This window comes from Anabrus simplex, chromosome 4 (genome assembly GCF_040414725.1).
Source record: "Anabrus simplex isolate iqAnaSimp1 chromosome 4, ASM4041472v1, whole genome shotgun sequence".
Classification (NCBI taxonomy): Eukaryota; Metazoa; Arthropoda; class Insecta; order Orthoptera; family Tettigoniidae; genus Anabrus; species Anabrus simplex.
Genome location: NC_090268.1, coordinates 388628547 through 388651033, shown reverse-complemented (window position 1 = coordinate 388651033; position 22487 = coordinate 388628547). Strand labels below are relative to the sequence as shown.

The window sequence follows — 22487 nt, the reverse complement described above, 5'->3', positions numbered from 1 at the left end:
TTCTGTCATCTAAGGTGCAATATTGTGTGACAATTGTCAAGGCATTCTCGCTCTTCGTAACGTATGTGCTGTGGGTCAGTATATCTCCAAAAATATTAACACATAGGAGGTTTCGTCCCGGCAACGACGATATGGTGTTTGTTAGTGTTAACCTAAGTTTTTTGATCGGTGCTATATTATTATTATTATTATTATTATTATTATTATTATTATTATTATTATTATTATTATTATTATTATTTTCATAGTGCTGACTACATTGCTATATTCGTTTGAGAAGTCCTTCGCTTAGGCTTGTTTTCTCTGCAGCTATATAGAACCTATGTTGTGGAGAATTAAATATGTCTGGAATATCTGTTGTTTTCAGAAATAAATAGACCAATCCTCTTTATTTGACCGTGAATTGTTATAACAGCCTGACGTCGTAGAGTTAATTTATCTGATTGTCCCAGTTTAGATCTTGTTGAACGTAGTGCTCCTATTGGCTTGTCCTGCGGCTTAGTGTAATTTAGTAGACGGTTTGTCCTCTTTATTGATTAGCTTATTTCATTTCCTCAGTTAATGTTCTTGTACTATGTGATGCTGGTGTCATTAAGTCAAGGAGCACAGACTGAGGGTGCGCAGTAGCCATGCGCACATCGATCGTGCTTGTGTGTATGTGTGTGTGTGTTTATGGAGCAGTTATGTGGCCTGTCGACTCCGGTTACACAACAATAACGATAAATCCGTATCAAAGTCAAACCCTCTTGACGATAATTAACGACAGGGCTTGTGAAGCACATCATTTGCCACGGTTCAAACCAGTCTGTGTGTGTGTATGTGGCTCAGGGAGGGGGAAGAGGAAGCAAATGTGACAGCCGCACGCTATTGGTGCGTTCTCTCGTGACGTCACGCCCCTTTAGTACAAGTCCCGCCTATCCTCATCCCCCTTGATCCCTAATATACCATGAGTAGACCAATCGAGAAGGATAATGGGAATTCCGTTGCTGGCAAACAAGCTGTTTGAAGAGGGTTCGGTAAATCTTTTTTGGCAGTGTGTTAGCGGCCATGGAGGCAGACAGCGGCGAGAGTAACCCAGAGCCTGCTAGTCCGTGCACCTCTGATCTCATCGAGAGGACTAGCAACATTAGGATGTTACTTCAACACCCACAGTCCTTCGCCGGGCTCCAGCTCAAACCTATGGCAACCACCACACCAGCGCCAGGACCCCGACACACTATAGACGCCATCCTAGGCCTGAGTTCGAGACCCACCCACGTGGAGGGAGGCACCGAACTTCACAGCCCAGTCGGAGCCGAGTCTAGTGGTGAGTCATTATTATCATCACTTACAAACAGTGTGTGAACCAGCATCAATCCTTGGGTTCACTATAAAATTAAGTGTGTGAAATTGGACTTTATGGAAATGTGAGTATGATGGAGAGTGTCAAATAACAAGCAATCAGACCGTGTGATAAAGTAACTTTTGGAAGATAAAAATGAAGTACTAAATATAGCCTACAATTCTTAATTGTAACAATTTTCCATAGGCCGTACTTCAAGAATGCCGAATTAAAAGCTGACAAATTATTAATTATAAATCCACCCTCTTTAAAGCGAGGTTTACTTCGTGGAATTCACGTGAGCCGCAACAGTGTATACAATTATTTATCAAATATTAAAATTAATTATAAACGGTGAATAATTTTCTTCAACGGAATACAAGGTTACCTATACTTCAAAAATATATATTATCGAAATTTTCCTGTAATATATCGATGATAAATTACCGAATTACAACCATTATATTATGCTAGGTGGTAGAGAAATGAACTTGAGATAGGCTATCAGAAGCTTCAAAATTTGTTTTGATTGTTTTTAACAAAGAATCACGTGTCACTCAGTGCATATGCTATAGGCTACAAAATTGTTCTGTGAAATATCATAAAGTCAGTTTAATCTGTATAAAATTGGTCGATAGTATCGTAATATCATGAAGAACAACATTGGTAAGAAATATTTTATTCATAATGATAATGTAATCATTTATTATTTTCTTTTACTTCTTTTTTCTTTTGAATGTTTTCTTAATAATCTTTCTTAAAATATTACAGAGCCTGCTAGCCTCTTTTCATGTCCGTTATATAGGGTAGTATGTAAATGAAGTTAAAGAATGTTCAAAAAATCTGATTTGCTAAATTTGAGAACTAAAATGATCGGCTATCTAGCGTAATGCTGGCTCGGCAGTGACTATCATTAATCTTATAAAACATTTTCAAATTGCATTCAAATACTATCCATTCAAAGTCGCAGTGAAAAGTGTGTTGCATTTTTGTGGAACCGCAAGACGCCTTCAAGAGTCAAACAGTTAATTACTTCTTGAACTTATCTCTCTAGAAAAGAAGGGTTTAACCGAACTAATGAAACCGGCAATCCCCATTAATTAACAATATTAAATTACGAGTCTGTGATATCATTCCCTTCCTCTGAAGAACATATCATTGTGAACGTATGATCATTGTAATCGACATTTTAGTTTCCATAATTCCAGTTGAATTGAGAGATAATGCCATGCTATTTTTACTCATAACCATACCGTAAGCCAGGGAATTTGTCCATTAGACTTCGAACTCATTTCTGACAATACAAGAAATAATGTTGTATTCCTATTTCTAAATCTTGTTTTCCAGGTGTTCTACCATAGGCTATTAATTACCTGAACATAATTCCTGTGTGCAATGTCCGTAAACAAAATTACCACCTCCATAATTCGGTCCATGTGGTGAAAAGTTTGCAAATTAATACAGTTGATGGAGTTTACAAAGAATTGTGCAAACAGTTAGTAGCCTATACAGCATTGTCCTGAATTAAACGCTTGAAGTGAGTGAAATCAATGCAAATAAATAAATAAAGGTAAAATACTATTATTATATTACAGAACTCAGGAATGTCTAATAGGTTATAATTAACACACCTGACGTTATAATTCATTAATGGAATGTTGAAACTATAATTTGAATTAATAGGTGTATTTTCTGCCCTTTACCGTACCGGCATTATTATTATTCTTATTATTATTATTATTATTATTATTATTATTATTATTATTATTATTATTATTATCGAAATAAAAATTATTTATATTTATGCGTACCGTACCAAAATTACACGGAACAATATTTGTTGCATTTGTTGAATTTACTTTTTGTTTGGTTATGTAAAGGCTATGTATTCCACGATATTTCCCGCCTGGTCATTTCCCGTGATTCTGTGGGTCTCCAAGGAAAATGGTTTTGAATCAAAGGAAGGATGGTTTTACTTCTTTGTGGGCCTTAAGTAAATTACAGGGGTTAAAGGATGTACCTGTTAGGTCATCAGCCCGGAGGCTATGCAATTGAAAACAGAATGTGTATTCTCTCCAAGAAATATCATGTAGCCTATACTACTACGCTCTATGGGCAATAGCCTATATTAGGTAAGACATGTGATTGAATCCTTGTTTCTTCTGCTAGAGCCTCTTCAGTCTGCTTTTGTTGTGAAATAAGAGCTGTAAATCTTTCTGGATCTTCTTTAGATTGCTTTTAATTTGTTGCCTTTCAAATTTGACACATCGATTATTTATGAAGTTAGTATTCATTTGTAGAAAATATATAGCAGAGATGAATGACGCCGTTACATTCCCGAGGCTCACTCTCTGGATGAATGTGTGGATTCCTATTGTAATAGATGTGACGTTAATACGCACAATTCTGTACAAGCACAGGTCGAGAATAATGCTGATATCGCTATTCATGAAATGGATGAGGGTGCACTATCGAAGCCTATTTTAAAAGTGATTTTTACACTGGAAATATAGGTAGTCTATTCTTTTGAAGTGCACCTTTTAGTGTTCCGTTAAAATTAGTAATTTTACATTCTATTTCTTTTCCTTTCAAAATTTAGTTGTTAAATTTTAATTTAAAATAAATTATGTTTTTAATCTCCCCGTATTTTATATGTTTAGTGGGGTTGTTAATACCGTTGACTGGCGCTCTAAGACAACAGTTATCACTACCGTCATTAAATCTATCGCCTTAGAAATATTCGTGTGCCATCCTGCCGATGTTAGCCAAAAATGGGGATCTTGCTGGCCAGATGTAGCCTACTTAGTGTTTATAGTGCACTATGTCTTCTGGTATGGGCTAGATCACTTTGTTACTTTCATTGACCTGTCTCAGTCTCATCCTTGGCTTTGACAAGATGAAAGTGATCGGGGTATGAAAGATGCTAGTAATGTCATTCCTTACACAGCCAGTCCCTGATTTAAATGGTGTGAAAATATCACTCTCAGGGTCGGTTGGTGCATGCGTTTCAGTGGGCTTGGCACACTGATGTTTGAGCAACTTCTGGCTTGGCGAGGAAAGCAACGGGAAACTACATCACTCCTCTTTTCCCTGGTATGCCTCTTCATTGACGCCTGGGCTATCTATGATAGCTATTGGTGGAACTGTAAAGGATCAAACCAGCCTTCGGGCTGAATATCCAACATACACCTCTGCTATTTAGAGTGGGGCGTAGAAACTTGAGTCATCTTATGACAACATATTCCGTCCAAATAAAGAAGCTTGGTTCTTCTCACTTTCAAATGTCTTTTTAGATAAGGCTACGATATACAAGGAAGGGAAAAAGTACTGGAGTATGTCTGTTAATTTGCTATATCAAATGACAGTTAGGTCCAGTGAATTCACTGACAATTTATATTTCCTTTAGATATTCAATACAGCGGTTTTGAGTATTAAGTTACTAATATTATTTAATAATATTGATTAATATCAATATCATTGAAGTAATTGACGTAATTGTTTAGCAAACTGTTCACCAAGTTAGTCGTTATTTGATATCCTATCATTTCAAGCGATATTTTCTAAATGCAGAAGTACCTCCTGATAATTCTGATCTCACAAAGAATGTAGATACCATGGCTTACAATCGCAATATCTTTGATGCTTTCTGGTGTAGCCAAAGGCACATGTACGTAGATACCTTCATAGTATTAGTCCAAATCATGAAAACGCTATCCCAAATCAATTAAAATTACGGACTAGCAGATTATTATTATTTTTTTTCTTATTATTATTACTCTCACTTTTTGTAATTATGTCGTATAACCACTACCTGCTTTCTTTTAACCTGACTTTCTTTTGAAACTTCTATCTTATTTAGGGACAATTTTCTATTCCAGGACAGAGCCTACTGTGGGCCTATTGTTTATTCCTTTCTTTCTTTATATGTTATTTTACTAACGAGCTGTTACCCACGGCTTCGCTCGCGAGGATTTCGTAATTTAATAAAAATTAATTGTTCCTCTGTACTGCACTAAGACATTATCTGAAAATCACTCAAGTAAGTTATAAAGAATCACCGAAAATGTTTAAGTTATTTCATTTATCCCAGAACCTCTTTGAAAACCACGTTTGTGGCATTGCCTTTTGCGGTGAAGATGACCAGGCTACTGGTAGAGCTAAATCTGGAACATGCGACATGGAACTCTACATGTGAGAAACAGTCCTTGTTTTAAGTCGAAAAAAAGTTGTTACACAGCCAGTCCCTGTTTTAAATGGTGTGAAGATATCACTCTCAGGGTCGGTTGGTGCATGCGTTTCTAAAGAACATTCCAAATACCAATTTTCACGTCTGTAACATCTTAGTTTTTGAGATGTAAGTATCCTCATAAAGATAATTCAACTCCTTCAGTTATTTTCGATTTCCAGCTTAAGTTGATTTTCCGCAAACAAAAGTAGGCTACGTGTTTCTTTATTTTTAAAGGGGATTACAAATACCTATTTACCCGCCTGTAACACGTTAGGTATATGAGGTATCCTGTAGATATACTCATTTTAAAAACTGATCCACTCCTTGGCTGAGTGCTCAGCGTTGAGGCCTTCGGTTCACAGGGTTCCGGTTTCGATTCCGGGCTGAGTCGGTGATTTTAATCGCATGTAATTAATTCTTCTGGCTCGAGGACAGGTTTTTAGTGTTTGTCCCAACACTCAACATACCACATTACCAACCACAACAGGAATACGCAATAGCAATTACACATAGGGTTGGCGTCAGGAAGGGTATCCAGCCATAAAACAGCGTCAGGTCCACATGTGCGACACCGTTCGCACTCACGACCCAACAGGTGTGGGGAAAACCGATAGAAGAAGAAGAAGATACTCATCTTACAAATTCACCCGCTTTTTTATTCTTTTCAACCCCTTAAGGGGATTTTCCAAAAAAAGTGTGTTCATTTATTTTTTTAAATAGATTCCAAGTAGGGTCCAGCAATTTTAACGTCTGTAACATCTTCGGTTTCTGAGATGTGTATCCTCATATAAAGAATTCAACTCCTTCCTTACTTCCTTTCACACACACACCCCTTCACCCCTTAAGTGGATTTTCTGAAAACAAACATATGTTCTTTTATTTTAAGGGAGATTCCAAACACCAAATTTCATGTCTGTAACATGTTAGGTTTTTGTGATATATTGTAGATAACCTCGCTGGTGTGGAATCCTGGAGCTGACTTTGCAATGGTTACGGCAGTTAATTTCTTTATCCGATTCCTAGAGCAGGGGTAGTGTGGTACCAATATCTCCATAACAGTTGGTTTTAGGGCCTCAAAACAAAGTTTTCGGGCCATAGGGCTTACCGAGGTTTGTTCTTTGCGTCAAGGGGCTTATAATGAGCTTTGTCTCGTCCTTGTACGACAAATTCGATTTCGCCTATAGGCCTATTAGCCTATTATTTTTATATCTCCCCCCGTCGTCCGGCCCCTCAAATTGTTTTGGAAGTAAAATACAGCCCGTGTTACTCACTGGCAACGTAGCTTTCTATAGGCGAAGTAATTTTTAAAATCGGTTCAGTAGTTTTTGAGTCAATCAGTTACAAACAAATATACAAATTTTTCCTCTTTATAATAGTCTATTAGTATAGATATGGTCGGTGAAGAGACAATACCTCGTATGTCACAGTACTCTTCCTATCCACTATTTTATTTTAATATCGTGTGGCTATTTCTAGCCGAGTGCAGCCCTTGTAAGGCAGACCCTCCGATGAGGGTGGGCGGCATCTGCCATGTGTAGGTAACTGCGTGTTATTGTGGTGGAGGATAGTGTTATGTGTGGTGTGTGAGTTGCAGGGATGTTTGGGACAGCACAAACACCCAGTACCCGGGCCACTGGAATTAATCAATGAAGGTTAAAATCCCCGACCCGGCCGGGAATCGAACCCGGGACCCTCTGAACCGAAGGCCGGTACGCTGATCATTCAGCCAACGAGTCGGACATTATTTTATTTAGGACCGGTCACGCCTCTCAGCCACACGTTTAAATGTAGTCCATCAGAATAATTTTCATTGTGTTCATTTTCCTGTGCTAAATAGTAAAGGAAAATGAAGCTAAAATGCTTTATACTGTAGTGAGCTTAAACTCGCCATGAAGAAATCATCCCTACAATACGGTATGGTAAGATCCAGTTTCCTATACACGTTAGCGTAGGAAAATGAACGTAACGAATTTTTTTTTTTTTGATAGACTGCATATATTTCTAAATATGTGGTTGGGAGGCGTGACCAATCTTAAGGAATATAATAGGTAGGAAGTGCATTAGGACATACGAGGTTTTTAAGGAAAGCCAACGATATGGATATTCAGTACATCAGAACAAAGTTATGTTGATTGGCCTATGCAAAGACGTAAAGGAAAATGAACCTTAGATACAGTTACTTATACTGTGGAAGTGCGTTATTACCTCACTCCAATACACATGCCTGCAGTGAGATATGGCAATGTTTATTTCCTATTACACGTTTGCATAGAAAAATAAACGCAACGAAAATTGTTCTGATGGACTGCACATCCATATGTGAACGGGAGGCGTGACCAGCCTTAAGGAAAATAAGGGATAAGAAGAGTATATTGGGAGATACGCGGCATTGCTCGCGCAGGGACAATTTAGAATATTTAGAATTATAGGCCTATAGACCCTACTGAACAACAATCAAACGAATACGAATAGGCTAATGCTGACGATTTCAAGGAATAAGAATGAAGTTAGACTTACAAGTACAAGATGAATCAGGCGTGAAAGCGAAAAAGAAAATATGAATTCACTTGACACATGTTAGGTCCTTACTGCCAATAATTCATACCTCCAGCATATACGGAAGATATGTAATTTATCTTCACTTCTTTCTTCCCTAGTTCGTCTTAGTTCTTATTCTCGATGTCTAATATATCTGTTCTTAATATTTTTCAAGCTAAACCCGTGGCCTAGGGATAACGAGTCTGGGGCCTATCTCAAGGCTAGTTGGAGGATGACTCAGTCTAAGTCTGAAAACTTCAAAAGGTATCTGACGGTGAGGCAGTGGACCTGGCATAGAAAACCAAGAATAACGACTGAGAAGATGAGATGAGCAGCTTGGTTGGCCTAGGTCCGCCAGGGATGTAACCCCATGGGGTTTCGTTCAAAATTTTCTCAGAGCTGCGCTTCTATAGGATTCTTAGACAGGCCCCTTCAGTCTGTATGCCTACCTTAGTTTCCTACGCATATTATTTGTGGAATTATCATTGTGATTTATTTATTAGGACAATTGAGCCTTCCTTAACCCATATTACACCCATCCTAACGCCACTTCAGACGGATGAGTAATGTTAAAAACGTTATGTGTAAAGGAAAATGAACCTTACCGTACCGCATTCTAGAAATGTATGTGTGCATGACTTATTTACGCACTCCTGCAGTATAATTTATTTAAGGTTCATTTTCCTGTAGGCCTACGAAAATGAACACAACGAAGATTTTTCTGGTGGACTAAATATGTATATGTGGCTGGGAGGCGTGACCAGGCTTAGGGAAAATAATGGATAGGAAGAACATTATAGAATAAGATATGACCTTTTGCCCGAACAGCGACGCTCTTGTTAGGAAAGTGTAGGAAAGGACTGGTCTTAATCTGTCTTACAAAGGAATCCTACTTTCTTTCCTTTTTTTCGAATCAGTGTGGAGATTCTAAACAGAATTCTTAGATGTCAGCAGAAATATACTTAAAAACATACATAGGTTTTCATGTATTTCAATTTCGCGTCAAGCTACTTGTCTATATGGTACATCAATCTGAGTTAGTGGGGCATTAAAATTACCAGCAAAAAGCAAGTCAAGTACGCAACAAATTTATTTTAATATCTATAGAGTCTGGTTAAGAAAGTGTGGGAAACTATCGTACAGTGGCGCTATTTACGGTCCAATGTGTACACTTAAATTAGGGCAATTTAACAAGTCTCTCTAACTAATGTCGAGCAGATTCCATGAAACATTATCCGAACACAGAGGCTCCTGTCTATATCTAACCGATAAGGTTCTACACTAGTTTTGTGGTTAGGCTACTAACATATATTTTATGCTTCCCATGCTGAATACTAACATTTTCACAGACTAGTTATACTAATATGGCTCGATTTTTTTAAAGTATGCCACTATTTTTATACTATCTAAACGAAATTATGCCGGGCTGATTGGTTCGGACGGTTTAGTCGCTGGCCTTCTGACCCCAACTTGACAGGTTCGATCGTAACTCAGTCTGGTGGTATTTGAAGGTGCTCAAATACGTCAGCCTCGTGTCGGTAGATTTACTAGCACATTAAAGAACTCCTGCGGATCAAAATTCCGGCACCTCGCTGTCTCCGAAAACCGTTAAGAAGGTACTTAGAGGGGCGTAAAATCCAATTAAAATACAATTTTAGCTAGCTTAGTGGATATTTGTGCTAACATTTGTCCCCCATTCTTTCCTTTAGTAGTTTAAATATTTTCTTCCCATCTCTCTGATCTAGTTGAAAAATTTATTTTACTAATGCTATGTTTGCTGCTGATTATAAAAATTAAATTATAGTTTGAGTCTTTTTTCACAGAACTTTGAAGTCTAACTAACGGCATGAAAAATATAACAAAACGGTTAGCATCCATGTAACAACCCCCATCAATCAATACTGATCTGCATTCAGGGAAGTCACCCAAGTGGCAGATTCCCTATCTGTTGTTTTCCTAGCCTTTTCTTAAATTATTTCAATGACATTGGAAATTTATTGAACATTTCCCTTGGTAAGTTATTCCAATCTCTAACTCCCCTTCCTATAAATGAATATTTGCTCCACTTTGTCCTCTTGAATTTCAATATTACCTTCATATTGTTTAAATCAAGGGTGCAATATTGTTATCCTTTCTGCAGTGTTTCAATTGGTCATTCATTATTTTAATATTATAAGTTAAATAATAATAATGTTAATAATAGCTAGATCATACGTATAGAATTTTACAAACGTAGATCGTATAGGCTTAGGGTCTATATGATATTACAAACTTCCGTTGGCACGATTGCTTACAATAACAAAAAGTGGACAAGGCTTTACTATCAATCTAGCAACTCTCTTCGAATCAGGGGATCGGCATTTCCAATATGGGTGATGGAAGGAATATATTCTATAATTCCACATTCAACATTCCAAGGGGAAGTTAAATCTGACTAACATCAACATTTCTTCGAGAACTCAGGAAGCGTTTTGAAAAGACACGTCAAATTTTGACCATAATTTTAGTCTTATTTCACTGTGCCATCGACATACGTTGTATCCTGTCAATTAGACTTATTTAAGCTACAGTACGCCCATTACTTAACATATAAGTGTATTCCGAGTCATATTGTCCATCTTCGTTGGAAATCAATGATTTAAAATATTTTTAAAGCCAAATAGGCTGTAATATAATACAAAAGTATTAAGTAATAATAATAATTTTATTTGTTTTACGTCCCACTAACTACTCTTTTACGGTTTTCGGACACGCCGAGGTGCCGGAATTTAGTCCCGCAGGAGTTGTTTTACGTGCCAGTAAATCTACCGACACGAGGCTGACGTATTTGAGCACCTTCAAATACCACCGGACTGAGCCAGGATCGAACCTGCCAAGTTGGGGTCAGAAGGCCAGCGCCTCAACCGTCTGAGCCACTCAGCCCGGCAAAAAGAAAGTATTAAGTAGGGTGAGATATAATCCGGAGTACTGTAGGCCTATGTCGACTGCCATAAAAATGTTATCTCGTGAAATGTACATTTTATTAAGGAAAATTCTGTAGGACTACTAGATGAATCAACATAAAGTTCGGTTGTAAAGTAGGAATAGCAGAATAGTGTAAGTTACTGTTTGCCGAAGGGAGTAGGATACCAATAGCAGCTTTCACGCTAAGAGATATTTCGTCGCTGTTTGGTCAAAAGGTTACATCACACAATGCTCTTCCTATCCATTATTTTCCTTAAGACTGGTCACGCCTTCCAAACACATATGAATATTTAGTCCATCAGAACAATATTCGTTCTGTTCATTTTCTTTTGCTTACGTGTAAAGGAAAATGTATGTTTGCATGACTTATCTACGCACCCCTACAATATAATGTCCTTAAGGTTCATTATTACAGTAGTATTGCCGTTTTGTGAATATTAAGTTACAGTTTAAGTTCGTCGTTCAGAACTTCTTTATGGTACATTTAAATACATGCGCTATATGCTACTATTTTGAGGAACCATTGTTCCATACATATATGGTCCGGCTCCATGGCTAAATGGTTAGCGTGCTGGCCTTTGGTTATAGGGGCCCCAGATTCGATTCCCGTCAGTGTCGGGAATTTTAACCATCATTGGTTAATTTCGCTGGCATGGGGGCTGAGTGTATGTGTCGTCTTCATCATCATTTCATCCCCATCACGACGCGCAGGTCGCCTTCGGGTGTCAATCATAAAGACCTGCACTTGGCGAGCCGAACATGTCCTCAAACACTCCCGGCACTAAAAGCCATACGCTATTTCATTTATCCCATACATCATGAATTTAATGATAACAATAAGGAACAACATATTATTCGTTCCTTTAAATTTTACTTTGTGCACGTCAAATTGATAGAACTTGCAATAGCCCTAGGTATTATTTAGAAATAAACAACTGGGGCACAGAAAAATACGGCATATCGGCATGTCCTCTCACTGCAATAATTAAAACATATTTAAAATCTATATATATAAAAGCAAGTCGGGCTAGAGCGATGTATATATAAATATTTCAAAATGAAAAAAGACGTGAATTAATGAGGCACTTCCAGAAATCTCAGAAATTTGAAACTTGGTACGGGAGAAACTGATGACCCCAGGATCCCTAGAAAAATCGGAAATTCTCAAAATTCCCTGAAGGGGGCACGCCAGGGGGGGCTCAAATTTTGGGCTCAGCATAAGAACACAGTCGTATAGTATATCCAAAACGATAACCTATAGGTTTCGTGGGCTTAAAAATTTTCGGGAATTTCCTCATTTTTATCCCCCATCCCCCCAAATCAAGATGGCGGCACAACCTGCCAGACGAGGTAGACAATTGAAATTTGGTGAAATTATAGCTTTTGGTCCCTAACCGACGGGAAAATTCCAAGATGTTCAAATTTTTCACTTTTTACCCCCAAAGATATCGAAATAATCGGGCTAGAGCGATGTATATATAAATATTTAAAAATGAAAAAAGACGTGAATTAATGAGGCACTTCCAGAAATCTCAGAAATTTGAAACTTGGTACGGGAGAAACTGATGCCCCCAGGATCCCTAGAAAAATCGGAAATACTCAAAATTCCCTGAAGGGGGCACGCCAGGGGGGGCTCAAATTTTGGGCTCAGCATAAGAACACAGTCGTATAGTATATCCAATACGATAACCTATAGGTTTCGTGGGCTTAAAAATTTTCGGGAATTTCCTCATTTTTATCCCCCATTCCCCCAAATCAAGATGGCGGCACAACCTGCCAGACGAGGTAGACAATTGAAATTTGGTGAAATTATAGCTTTTGGTCCCTAACCGACGGGAAAATTCCAAGATGTTCAAATTTTTCACTTTTTACCACCAAAGATATCGAAATATGGAGGCAATTTTAATGACTGTGCAGACATTCCTTTTGAGCTATTTTTTGGCTAAACGGTAAGTCGTATCACAAAACGGATGGCACAATGTTCCTTCAATTCGGAGTGATCTACAACTTTGGTCCTGTGACATTTTGTCGTATCTCTCTCCCTTATACGTAAAATTTGGCCGTATTTCTGGATTGTTCGTAAATTTGGTGATTTTTACAAGTATATTTCATTGTTTGACACACTTGTAAGAATGATAGGATCATCACGTTGGGTGCACACATTGGAACTATTAAGGGACATATGTGTACCAAATTTCATAATTCTAGCTTATACATGAGTAGGCAAAACGTAATGTAAAATGTTAAAAATGCACCCAAATTTCACCCTATTCAAAATTTGAACTCAATTTACCCCCTTAATATGGGAGATACGAGGATATGGTTTAGAAACAAACATGTAGAACGATAAATGAGGCGTCTGATGGCGCAAGCCGTTTCTTAATATCATAAACCGTTTAGGAGATATGAATCTCGAAGTGGAAGTCTGCACTTTTCAACGTGCTCATGCTTATCCGTCATCTATATAAATAAAATCGTAACGACTGTGTGTCTGTACATTGATTATTTTGGCGAAGTTTCCGTACAGTTATCCATTTCGGGTGTAATAATGACCATCTGCATCATTTTTAGCTGTGGTGTCTGTCTGTTTGTTTGTCTGTTTGTCTGTTTGTCTGTCCTTCTATAACTTGAAAACTACTGGATATATTTCCACCAAACTTCATATTTAGAATCCACCTGTCCTTGGGTAGGTTTTAGCGCAAAAAATAAAATCGTAACGACCGTGTGTCTGTACATTGATTATTTTGGCGATATTTCCGTACAGTTATCCGTTTCAGGTGTAATAATGACTATCTGCATCATTTTTAGCTTTGGTGTCTGTTTGTTTGTCTGTTTGTCTGTTTGTCTGTTTGTCTGTCCTTCTATAACTTGAAAACTACTAAATATATATTTCCACCAAACTTCATATTTAGAATCCACCTGTCCTTGGGTAGGTTTTAGCGCAAATATCGTTTCTAAATCCCTGAACTGAGTGTGGATTTTTACGAAACCGAAACCGTGATTTTGCACTCCCTCAAAGTATACACAACCGAACTTAATTGAAATCAACCTGCCTTAATGAAAATTAATTTCTAAACCTTTTTTTCTCATGTGCATCATTTCGATAACAGGATTTAGTAAGGGAGATATCATTAACGGACCGTTTTTCGGTACAAATCCCAGCGGACTTAACGCAAGAGCGGGTGCGTGTAAAGCGTACTTCTTACAACTTGAAAACTAACAAGATATTTGAACCAAACTTTATATATAGCATCCATCTGTCCGAGGGTAGGTTTCCTTGGTGTCTGTTAGTTAGTTAGTTAGTTAGTTAGTTTGTTTGTTTGTTTGTTTGTCTGTTTGTCTTTCTCTAACTTGAAAACTACTGGATATATTTCCACCAAACTTCATATTTAGAATCCACCTGTCCTTTGGGGAGGTTTTAGGGCAAATATTGTTTCTAAATCCCTGAACTAATTGGGGGTTTATACGAAACCGAAACCGTGATTTTGCACTCCCTCAAAATACACACAACAAAACTTAATGGAAATCTACCTGCCTTAATGGAAATTAATTTCTAAACCTTTTCTTCTCATGTGCATCATTTCAATCACTTACAGGAAAGATAGTATGATCAAACTCTACACGAACATTGGCCCACCCAGTACCCATATGTGAGCCAAATGCTATATCACATAATTATCCGAAAAGTAATGCAATGTAAGATATTCTTACACAAATTTCAACCTATTCAACTTTTCTGATTCAATCTGACCCATGAATAGATTAGATGCGAGAAAATATCATAGGACCAGCCATTTATATCGCTAAATACTGCGCCTTACGGTACAATCCTTTGTCGATATGACGTACCGTTTAGCAGCAGTTAATCTGTAAATGAAGGTCTGCAATATTGTAAACATTCATATACTTTCGTATGTCCATCTGTATATATTCACTGATGTCGATTTGTAGCGATCGAGAAAGGATGTGTCTGCTATTGTAATCAGTACTCCTACACCGACTTTTACTGCTGGCAGTAGGAATGGGGTCCTTCTCCAACTCCTGTGTAACTGGCATTAGTAAGGAGGGCCTACCATTTTAATGACTAATTCACTTTTCGATTTGTCTTGCAGAAGTCAAGGGATCATGCTGTTTTGTTCGAAAGTCCCCTACTCTATTGTGTTTGGCTCTAGGACAGGGTGCCCGCCATTATAAACAAATGTTCCAATCTAAAATTTGACTAGCATTAGGCATAGTGGCCTGCTATTTTCATGGAAACTCACTAATTCTGTGTGATTGGCAGTAAGCTGGCTAACAGCAGTAAAAAGGGACTGTCATTATAATGATAACTGCACAACTCAATTTTGATTGGTGGTAGGGAAGCTGCCTGGTATTATAATAAAAACTCCTCAACTGTAACCTGTCTGAAAGTAGGAAATGGGTCTGCCATTGTAACTAAAACTCCCCAAATCGATTGTGACCGCGCAGTAGGCATTGGGGCCTGCAATTATAATGTAAACTTGCCAACTCGATTGTGAATGGCAGTAGGCAAGTGAGCTGCCGTTATCATCACAACTCCGCAACCCTCACTTTACATTGGAAACAACGTATGTGGACCTCCCCATGTTATTTCTCGGATAAGGCTAAGAGACATGCAATTTTAAAACAATCTCATTTGCTGCACACACAGTATTTACATCGATATCCGTATACAATGTAGAATACCGTAGCGAAGCACGGGTACATTTGCTAGTCTTGAATAAGACTGTGTAAATCAAGAATTTCCACCGGAAAATTATAAAAGATATGATGATGTTATTGGCATTACATCCCACCAACTACTTTTATGGCCTCTCGGAGACGCCGAGGTGCCGCAATTTAGTCCCGCAGGAGTTCTTCTATGTGTCAGTAAATATACCGTACCGACACGAGGCTAACGTATTTGTGCACCTTCAAATACTACCGGACTGGAGCCAGGATCGAACCTGCGAAGTCCAGCGCCTCAACCGCCTGAACCACTCAATCCGGTGATTGTAAAAGAGGGTGATTATTTACTAGTCTATACATAAAAGGAAGTCGGTTTGGAGCGACCAATAAGTTATATAAAGGTATAAGAATGAAAATATACGTAAATTAATGAGACACTTCCAGGCATCTCAGAAATTTACAACTTGTTACCAGAGAATCTGATGACCTCAGGATCCCTAGAAAAATCCAAAATACTCAGAATTCCCTGAGGGGGACACGCTGGGGTAGGCCTACTTCACATTTTGCGCTCAGCATAAGAACGCAGTTGTATATAATTATCATAGCGGTGACCTACGGGTTTCGTGAGCTTAGAAACTTTCAGGAAATTCCTAATTATACCCCCCTTCCCACAATCAAGATGGCGGCACAATCTACCAGACGATCTAGAAAATATAAATTTGGTGAAATTATAGCTTTTGGCCTGTAACTGACGGAAAAATTCCAAGATGTTTCAATTTTTTACATTTTACCGCCGAAAAATATCGAAATATGGAGGCAATTTTAAGAGGGGAGACCCAGGTTAACACGGGGAAAATCGGAAATTCGAAAATTCGATTGTTAAATATGCTACAAATGTTGACAAATGCTATGCTTCAGAGCAATCAGAAGCAACTTCAATAATGTCAAAATTCTAATTATAACATTTTAAAATAAAATGTGCAAAATTTCCCGCCTTTTTAACAATATATCACGGTTTCCTTCATAACTCTCTTACTGATTCACGGATAATAATGATTTTTTTCAGGGTTTCCTCCCATTGTGTTGTACTACTATCTGTACCTCATTGAGGTCAGTAGGATTTGTATTAGATTTTGTATAATATAATCATTTACAAAAAATTAATATTTTCAGGTGCTCGGAATAAAAACTCGTCAAAAATATCTAAATTAGACTACAGTGTATGTTAGTGATTCAGGTTCATTTTGTAGTGGAGGTTTGATACACACTTTAAAAAAGGAAAAGTACGAAAATTCTTATAAACTTGGAATTTTGTCCAAATCTCTCCAGTCCTATTCTGTATGGCAGTAGGCAAGTTTACCCATTTAAAATGTGACTGGAATTAGGTAAAGTGTCCTGCTATTATAATCGGAATTCACCAATTCAAGTGTGACTGCAGTAAGTTGACTGGCATTAGGAGAAAGGGCCTGTCATTATAATGATAACAGCTTAACTCAATTTTGACTGGCAGGAGGAAGGTGCCTGCCATTATAATGAAAGCTCCTGAACTGAAATACAGTATGTCTGGGCGTAGGAAAGTTGGCCTGCCATTGTAACGAAAACTCCCTAAATCCATTGCGACCGGCAGTAGTCAAGGGGGCCTGCCATTATAATGATACTTCCCAACTCGATTGTGAATTTCAGTCGCCAAATGAGCCTGCCTTTATCATCACAGCTCTATAGCTCGCACCTTACACGTGAAAGAAAGTATGGGTACCTCTCAATGGCGTTTCTTCGATAATCCTAAGAGGCATGCAAATTAATAAAATCTCAATCACCGCGTGTATAGTAATTTACGTACAAATCCGTATACGATATAAAATTCCGTAGCGAAGCACGGGTACATTTACTGGTTTCCTATAGGCCTATCTAGTATAAAATATTAAAATGTAATATAATAAGGAAAATATACCAAATGACGGATAAAAACTCCATTACATAAAATACACATTAAAAAAACACGCCGTACTGAATATCTCCAAAAAAAATTCAGTTTTAAAGTAGGGCACAACGAGAGCATATTAGAAGAGGACCCATAAATGGACCTTTAATCTCTTCTACTAAAAGCTATATTATTAAGTTATTATTATTATTATTATTATTATTATTATTATTATTATTATTATTATTATTATTATTATTATTATTATTTGCAGTCTAACCCTGTGACTTAACGTGTTCGTGGACAAAAGTCTCATAGGCCTATGTCTAGAAGTAAAGACAATTTTCCAAAGGAATAAGAGCCAAAGACATGTCTTCTTGATATCGTCTTCAGCTAAAATTAACGAATTTTTCTTATATTCTGTATTTTATCAGGTATTGATATAACATACATATCTCTTCACTAGTAGAATTCAAACCAATTACAACATGTTAAGAAACCATGAAGGCAACATTTTTAAGAGAAGAGGAATTTGAAGTTTGCTTAACGTCCGGTTACTTTGCGTCTTAGAACACTACAAATGTTTTATAAGATCATTTATGGTGTTTACGGTTATAAATACTTTTAAATCACATTATTCAGTACTTCAGATTTTAAATGAGGTGTTTTTTCAATAAACTACAGGGAGTTCCATGAATATCGGCTCGTTTCTACACTTACGGAAAAGTCGCATGCCGGAAGCCAGTGAATTTGCCATAATGTATTTCAGTTTTAAAAAAAGTACACAACTGATACGTATTTTCATGTAACCCAATTTCCACTGTTACTATTCTTAATTGTCCGCCTTTTCTTTGGCAATATTTAAACAAAACTTGAAAGTATTCTTCATTAGGTATTTTGGAAGAAATTCATCCCGTGCTTGCCTAGAAAAACGACGAACAAAATTCACTTCTCTTATTAATTATCTTACATTTTATGAACGGCATTTATTTTACACTCAGTCGCAAACGAATAGGCCTATGCTTTGGAACTGTCCATGCAGCTGTTTAAAAAAATTTAACTTCCCTAACGAACTTTTCCAGAAGAAGTTTAAAGACAGAACCTCACACATCATTTTCTCTTCGATTAAGGAGTACCTCACTTTACGGAACTTTTCAATCCAAATTATTTTTTTCCACACATTTCAGAAAGTTAATTTTAATATTATTGAAGAGACAGTCATGGTGCCACCATGCTTTTTTCTGCAATATCATCTTTCTTAAAGGCTTGGTCAACTTCCCTACCACGAAAATCATGAATGATAACCTGTTTTTTAGTATTACAGTCTAAACTACGTCAGGAAGGAAGCGTATGTATCGTAGTAAGTGGTCTTTGGTCGGGAAGAAAGGGCTAATCTCGCGTTCCTTGGTTTCTAGATATCCTGGGTTGTAATGAAACTTTTATCAAAGAACTTCCTGTCACTGAAATTACTTTTTGTATTTAACAATTTTTAATTACCTCATTTTCGTATGCCAACGTGTGAAGTAAATTGACTCTTACTGTACCGCACTGTAGGAATGTATAAAGAATGACGCATTGACGCACTCCTATAGTATAATGCATTTGAGGTTCATTTTCGTTTACACGTCAGCATAGGATTACAAACACAACGAAAATTGTTCTAACGGAGTGCATATCCATACGTGGCTGGAAGGCGTGACCAGTATTAAGGAAAATAATGGATAGGAAGGGCATTGTGGGATGCCAGTGCTGCCTCGATATTTTATTATCGTTATACGGATTCGTAGTTACATGTGATATGACTGATATTGAACATGACTCAGAACGTGATGCAATTTGATTTGCAGTTTAGTTGGCAACAGTTTGAACTTTGGTTTTGAAAGTTTTCTATTCTGTTGATACAACTCTAAGAATACTTTAGTGGAGGTGCATACATTTTAACAATTTCTTCAGAAAAATACGAAGATTATTCTAGAAGTATTAGAGATTCTTTTGCAGACAACCTATAATTTGGTATTTATTCCGAAAAATAAATATATTTCCCATGTTTCCGCTTGCTGAAAAGTGATGAATAACACGTGGAAATGTAAAAAATCATGTTGATACATATTTTGGCGTATTTCGAACTGTAAGGGTTTTGGGATAATATCAAAGTAGGTGGGTGTCATCTGCGAATAATAATATTGTTAGTGTAGGATTACATTTTAAGTTTAAGTTACGTGAATCTCCATTATTGCTACTTGGATAGAAATAGCCTGCTCTTTATTTAGTAATGTTAATTATTGTTACAAGAAAATAATCACATTGGCAGCATTTATGGGCTGGCCTTAAGTCTATAATTTTTGCATCTCAGGGAACAATTTTCTGTTACTGTATCGTCCCTGTTCTGCCAAAACGGCGAATGTTACAATGCTCGTCCTATTCATTATTTCCCTTAAGACTGGTCACGCCTTCCAGCCACATATTGATTTTCGGTCCATCAGAACAATTTCCGTTGAGTTCATTTTTCTATGTGAGTGTGTAAAGGAAAATGAACCTTACTGTACCATAGTGAAGGAATGTATGTTTGCATGACATTTACCCACTCCTAGAGTGTGATGTATTTAAGGTTCATTTTCCTTTACGCATATGCATAGGAAAATGAACTCAACGAAAATTGTTCTGATGGACCGCATATCAATATACAGCTGGAAGGCGTGACCAGTCTTAAGGGAAACAATAGATAGGGAGAGCAGTGTCACATTCGCCGTTTTGGCAGATCAGGGACGATTTGTAATGATATCCTGCTTGGAATCTCAAATCGATCTCTCTCCATGCTCCACGCTGATGTGTGAAGCAGCGCTGAATAAGGTGTAGGAGCTATGCTGTATTCATGATTCCGATTAATCCAAGCGAGTCAACGTGGCGTCACTCTTCATTAACTAACTGACAGCCTCAGTGTTGGGGGTTAAAGCGTTCATTGTTGAGCGCAGCAAACATTAACGGACCTTGTATGACGCTATATCAAATGTGAACATCAGCCCTTGAGCTGGTATTTCCAATTACTGTACAAAATAGCTCTGTACGGTTAAGAGACGCCGTGGAGTGCGTGGTGGTCTAAAGTGCTGTCACTCAATTCATGTCCCTATAGTGCTTGGTATAGGCTAAAAGATATCCGACACTGATGAACCATGCCCTATCAAGCGACCACTGTTCAGCGAAGCCCTACAGACGTGAGCAGTCACGTGGTCAATGCGACGAATACTCTGGCCGTTACTTTTGCCTTTCTCTACCGAGTCTATTATTTCACCATTATATAGCTACTCAGTTGTTCTCACGTAAGCTCAGAGGATCCCAAGGCAGCCCTGCACTGGCTGGAAATCGAACACGTGTCCTCCCAGTAAAAGGCAGGCTTACTACCGTAGAAGATGGGACCGGAGAGTAATAGAGATTACTAAAGCCCGGATTTTTAGGCATTCTTAAGTAACATGCAAAACATACTGAAGCAAGTATCACGTATGTACTAGCCCGGAAACAGTTCAGCTATTTGCATAAACATTAGGAGCCTGGTCTCTTAGAACCCCTGAAAGTTATGCTACTCCCCGTTACACTACAGAAAATTGGTCTAAACTACAACTCTTACTCGGCAAATTACTTTTCATTCGAACCTATTAGTTTATCTCCGTGTACTCTGGTTTTCCCTGTTATCTTTCATTCCAGCAACACTCTCCATTGCCATTTCATTTCATCTGTCATTCATTAATCATTGTCCCAGAGGTGTGCGACAGGCTTCCGCAGCCGGCACAGTTCCTATCCTCGTAGTTAGATGGGGGCTTCATTCATTCGATTCCTGACCCAGTAGAACGAATGGAAACATCCGGACACTAGAGATTACAATACTGAAATTTATAGTTCTCATAAGCGGCAGACATAGTAGTTTAGAGACTCCAAATATCGAGTGATATATATGTGATATTCTTGTGAGAGAAATATTGACCAGCAGCACATGTAATATTAAGAGCGAGAATTCTTTGTAATGAATTACTCGCACAATATTGAACCTTAAATTTCAGAACTTTTCTGGCCAATGTTTTAAGTTGAAATATTTCCCATAGGGGTTTTCGCAGCCGTGACGACGATGTGTATGATAACAATATTACGGAGAGCTCAGCCGAAAGGTTGGTTTTGCCTCCAACAGTACCACGATCATTTATCATAACAGCCTCGGCGTCACAGAAGAGGTGTAATAGGGAATATACGAACTGCAGGAAGAGAATTCCACTGAAATGGACGCAGCAAGTCGACTCGATGTGCAATACTTTCACACCATTCACCGCAGTGACAGGCTGTATATGGAATGATGTTACCAACATTTGCACATGTCCCAATCATTTTCAAATATCAAAGCCAAGACAGATATATACATACATACATTATCATTATAGACTATTATGCCTTTCAGCGTTCAGTATGCAAGCCTCTGAGAATTTACTAAACCTCGCCACAATCCTCGATTTGCAACTAGTGTTGTGGCCTCGTTTAGTTCTATACCGCTTATCTTCAAATTGTTAGAAACGGAGTCTAACCATCGTCGTCTTGGTCTCCCTCTACTTCTCTTACCCTCCATAACAGAGTCCATTATTCTCCTAGGTAACCTATCCTCCTCCATTCGCCTCACATGACCCCACCACCGAAGCCGGTTTATGCGTACAGCTTCATCCATCGAGTTCATTCCTAAATTAGCCTTTATCTTCGAGTTCCGAGTTCCCTCCTGCCATTGTTCCCACCTTTTTGTACCAGCAATCATTCTTGCTACTTTCATGTCTGTTACTTCTAACTTATGAATAACA

The 22487-nt window shown here is 37.9% G+C and overlaps 1 protein-coding gene across 1 annotated transcript in view; it reads left to right on the top strand.

Annotated features, from left to right (window-relative positions):
* Positions 1-1047: 1047 nt before the first annotated feature.
* LOC136872289 (retina and anterior neural fold homeobox protein 2-like) overlaps positions 1048-22487 on the top strand; it is a 381631-nt gene continuing 360191 nt past the window's right edge. The window contains exon 1 of the mRNA XM_067146109.2: positions 1048-1306. Within this exon, the coding sequence (XP_067002210.2) occupies positions 1048-1306 (259 nt within the window). The remainder of the gene's footprint in view (positions 1307-22487) is intronic.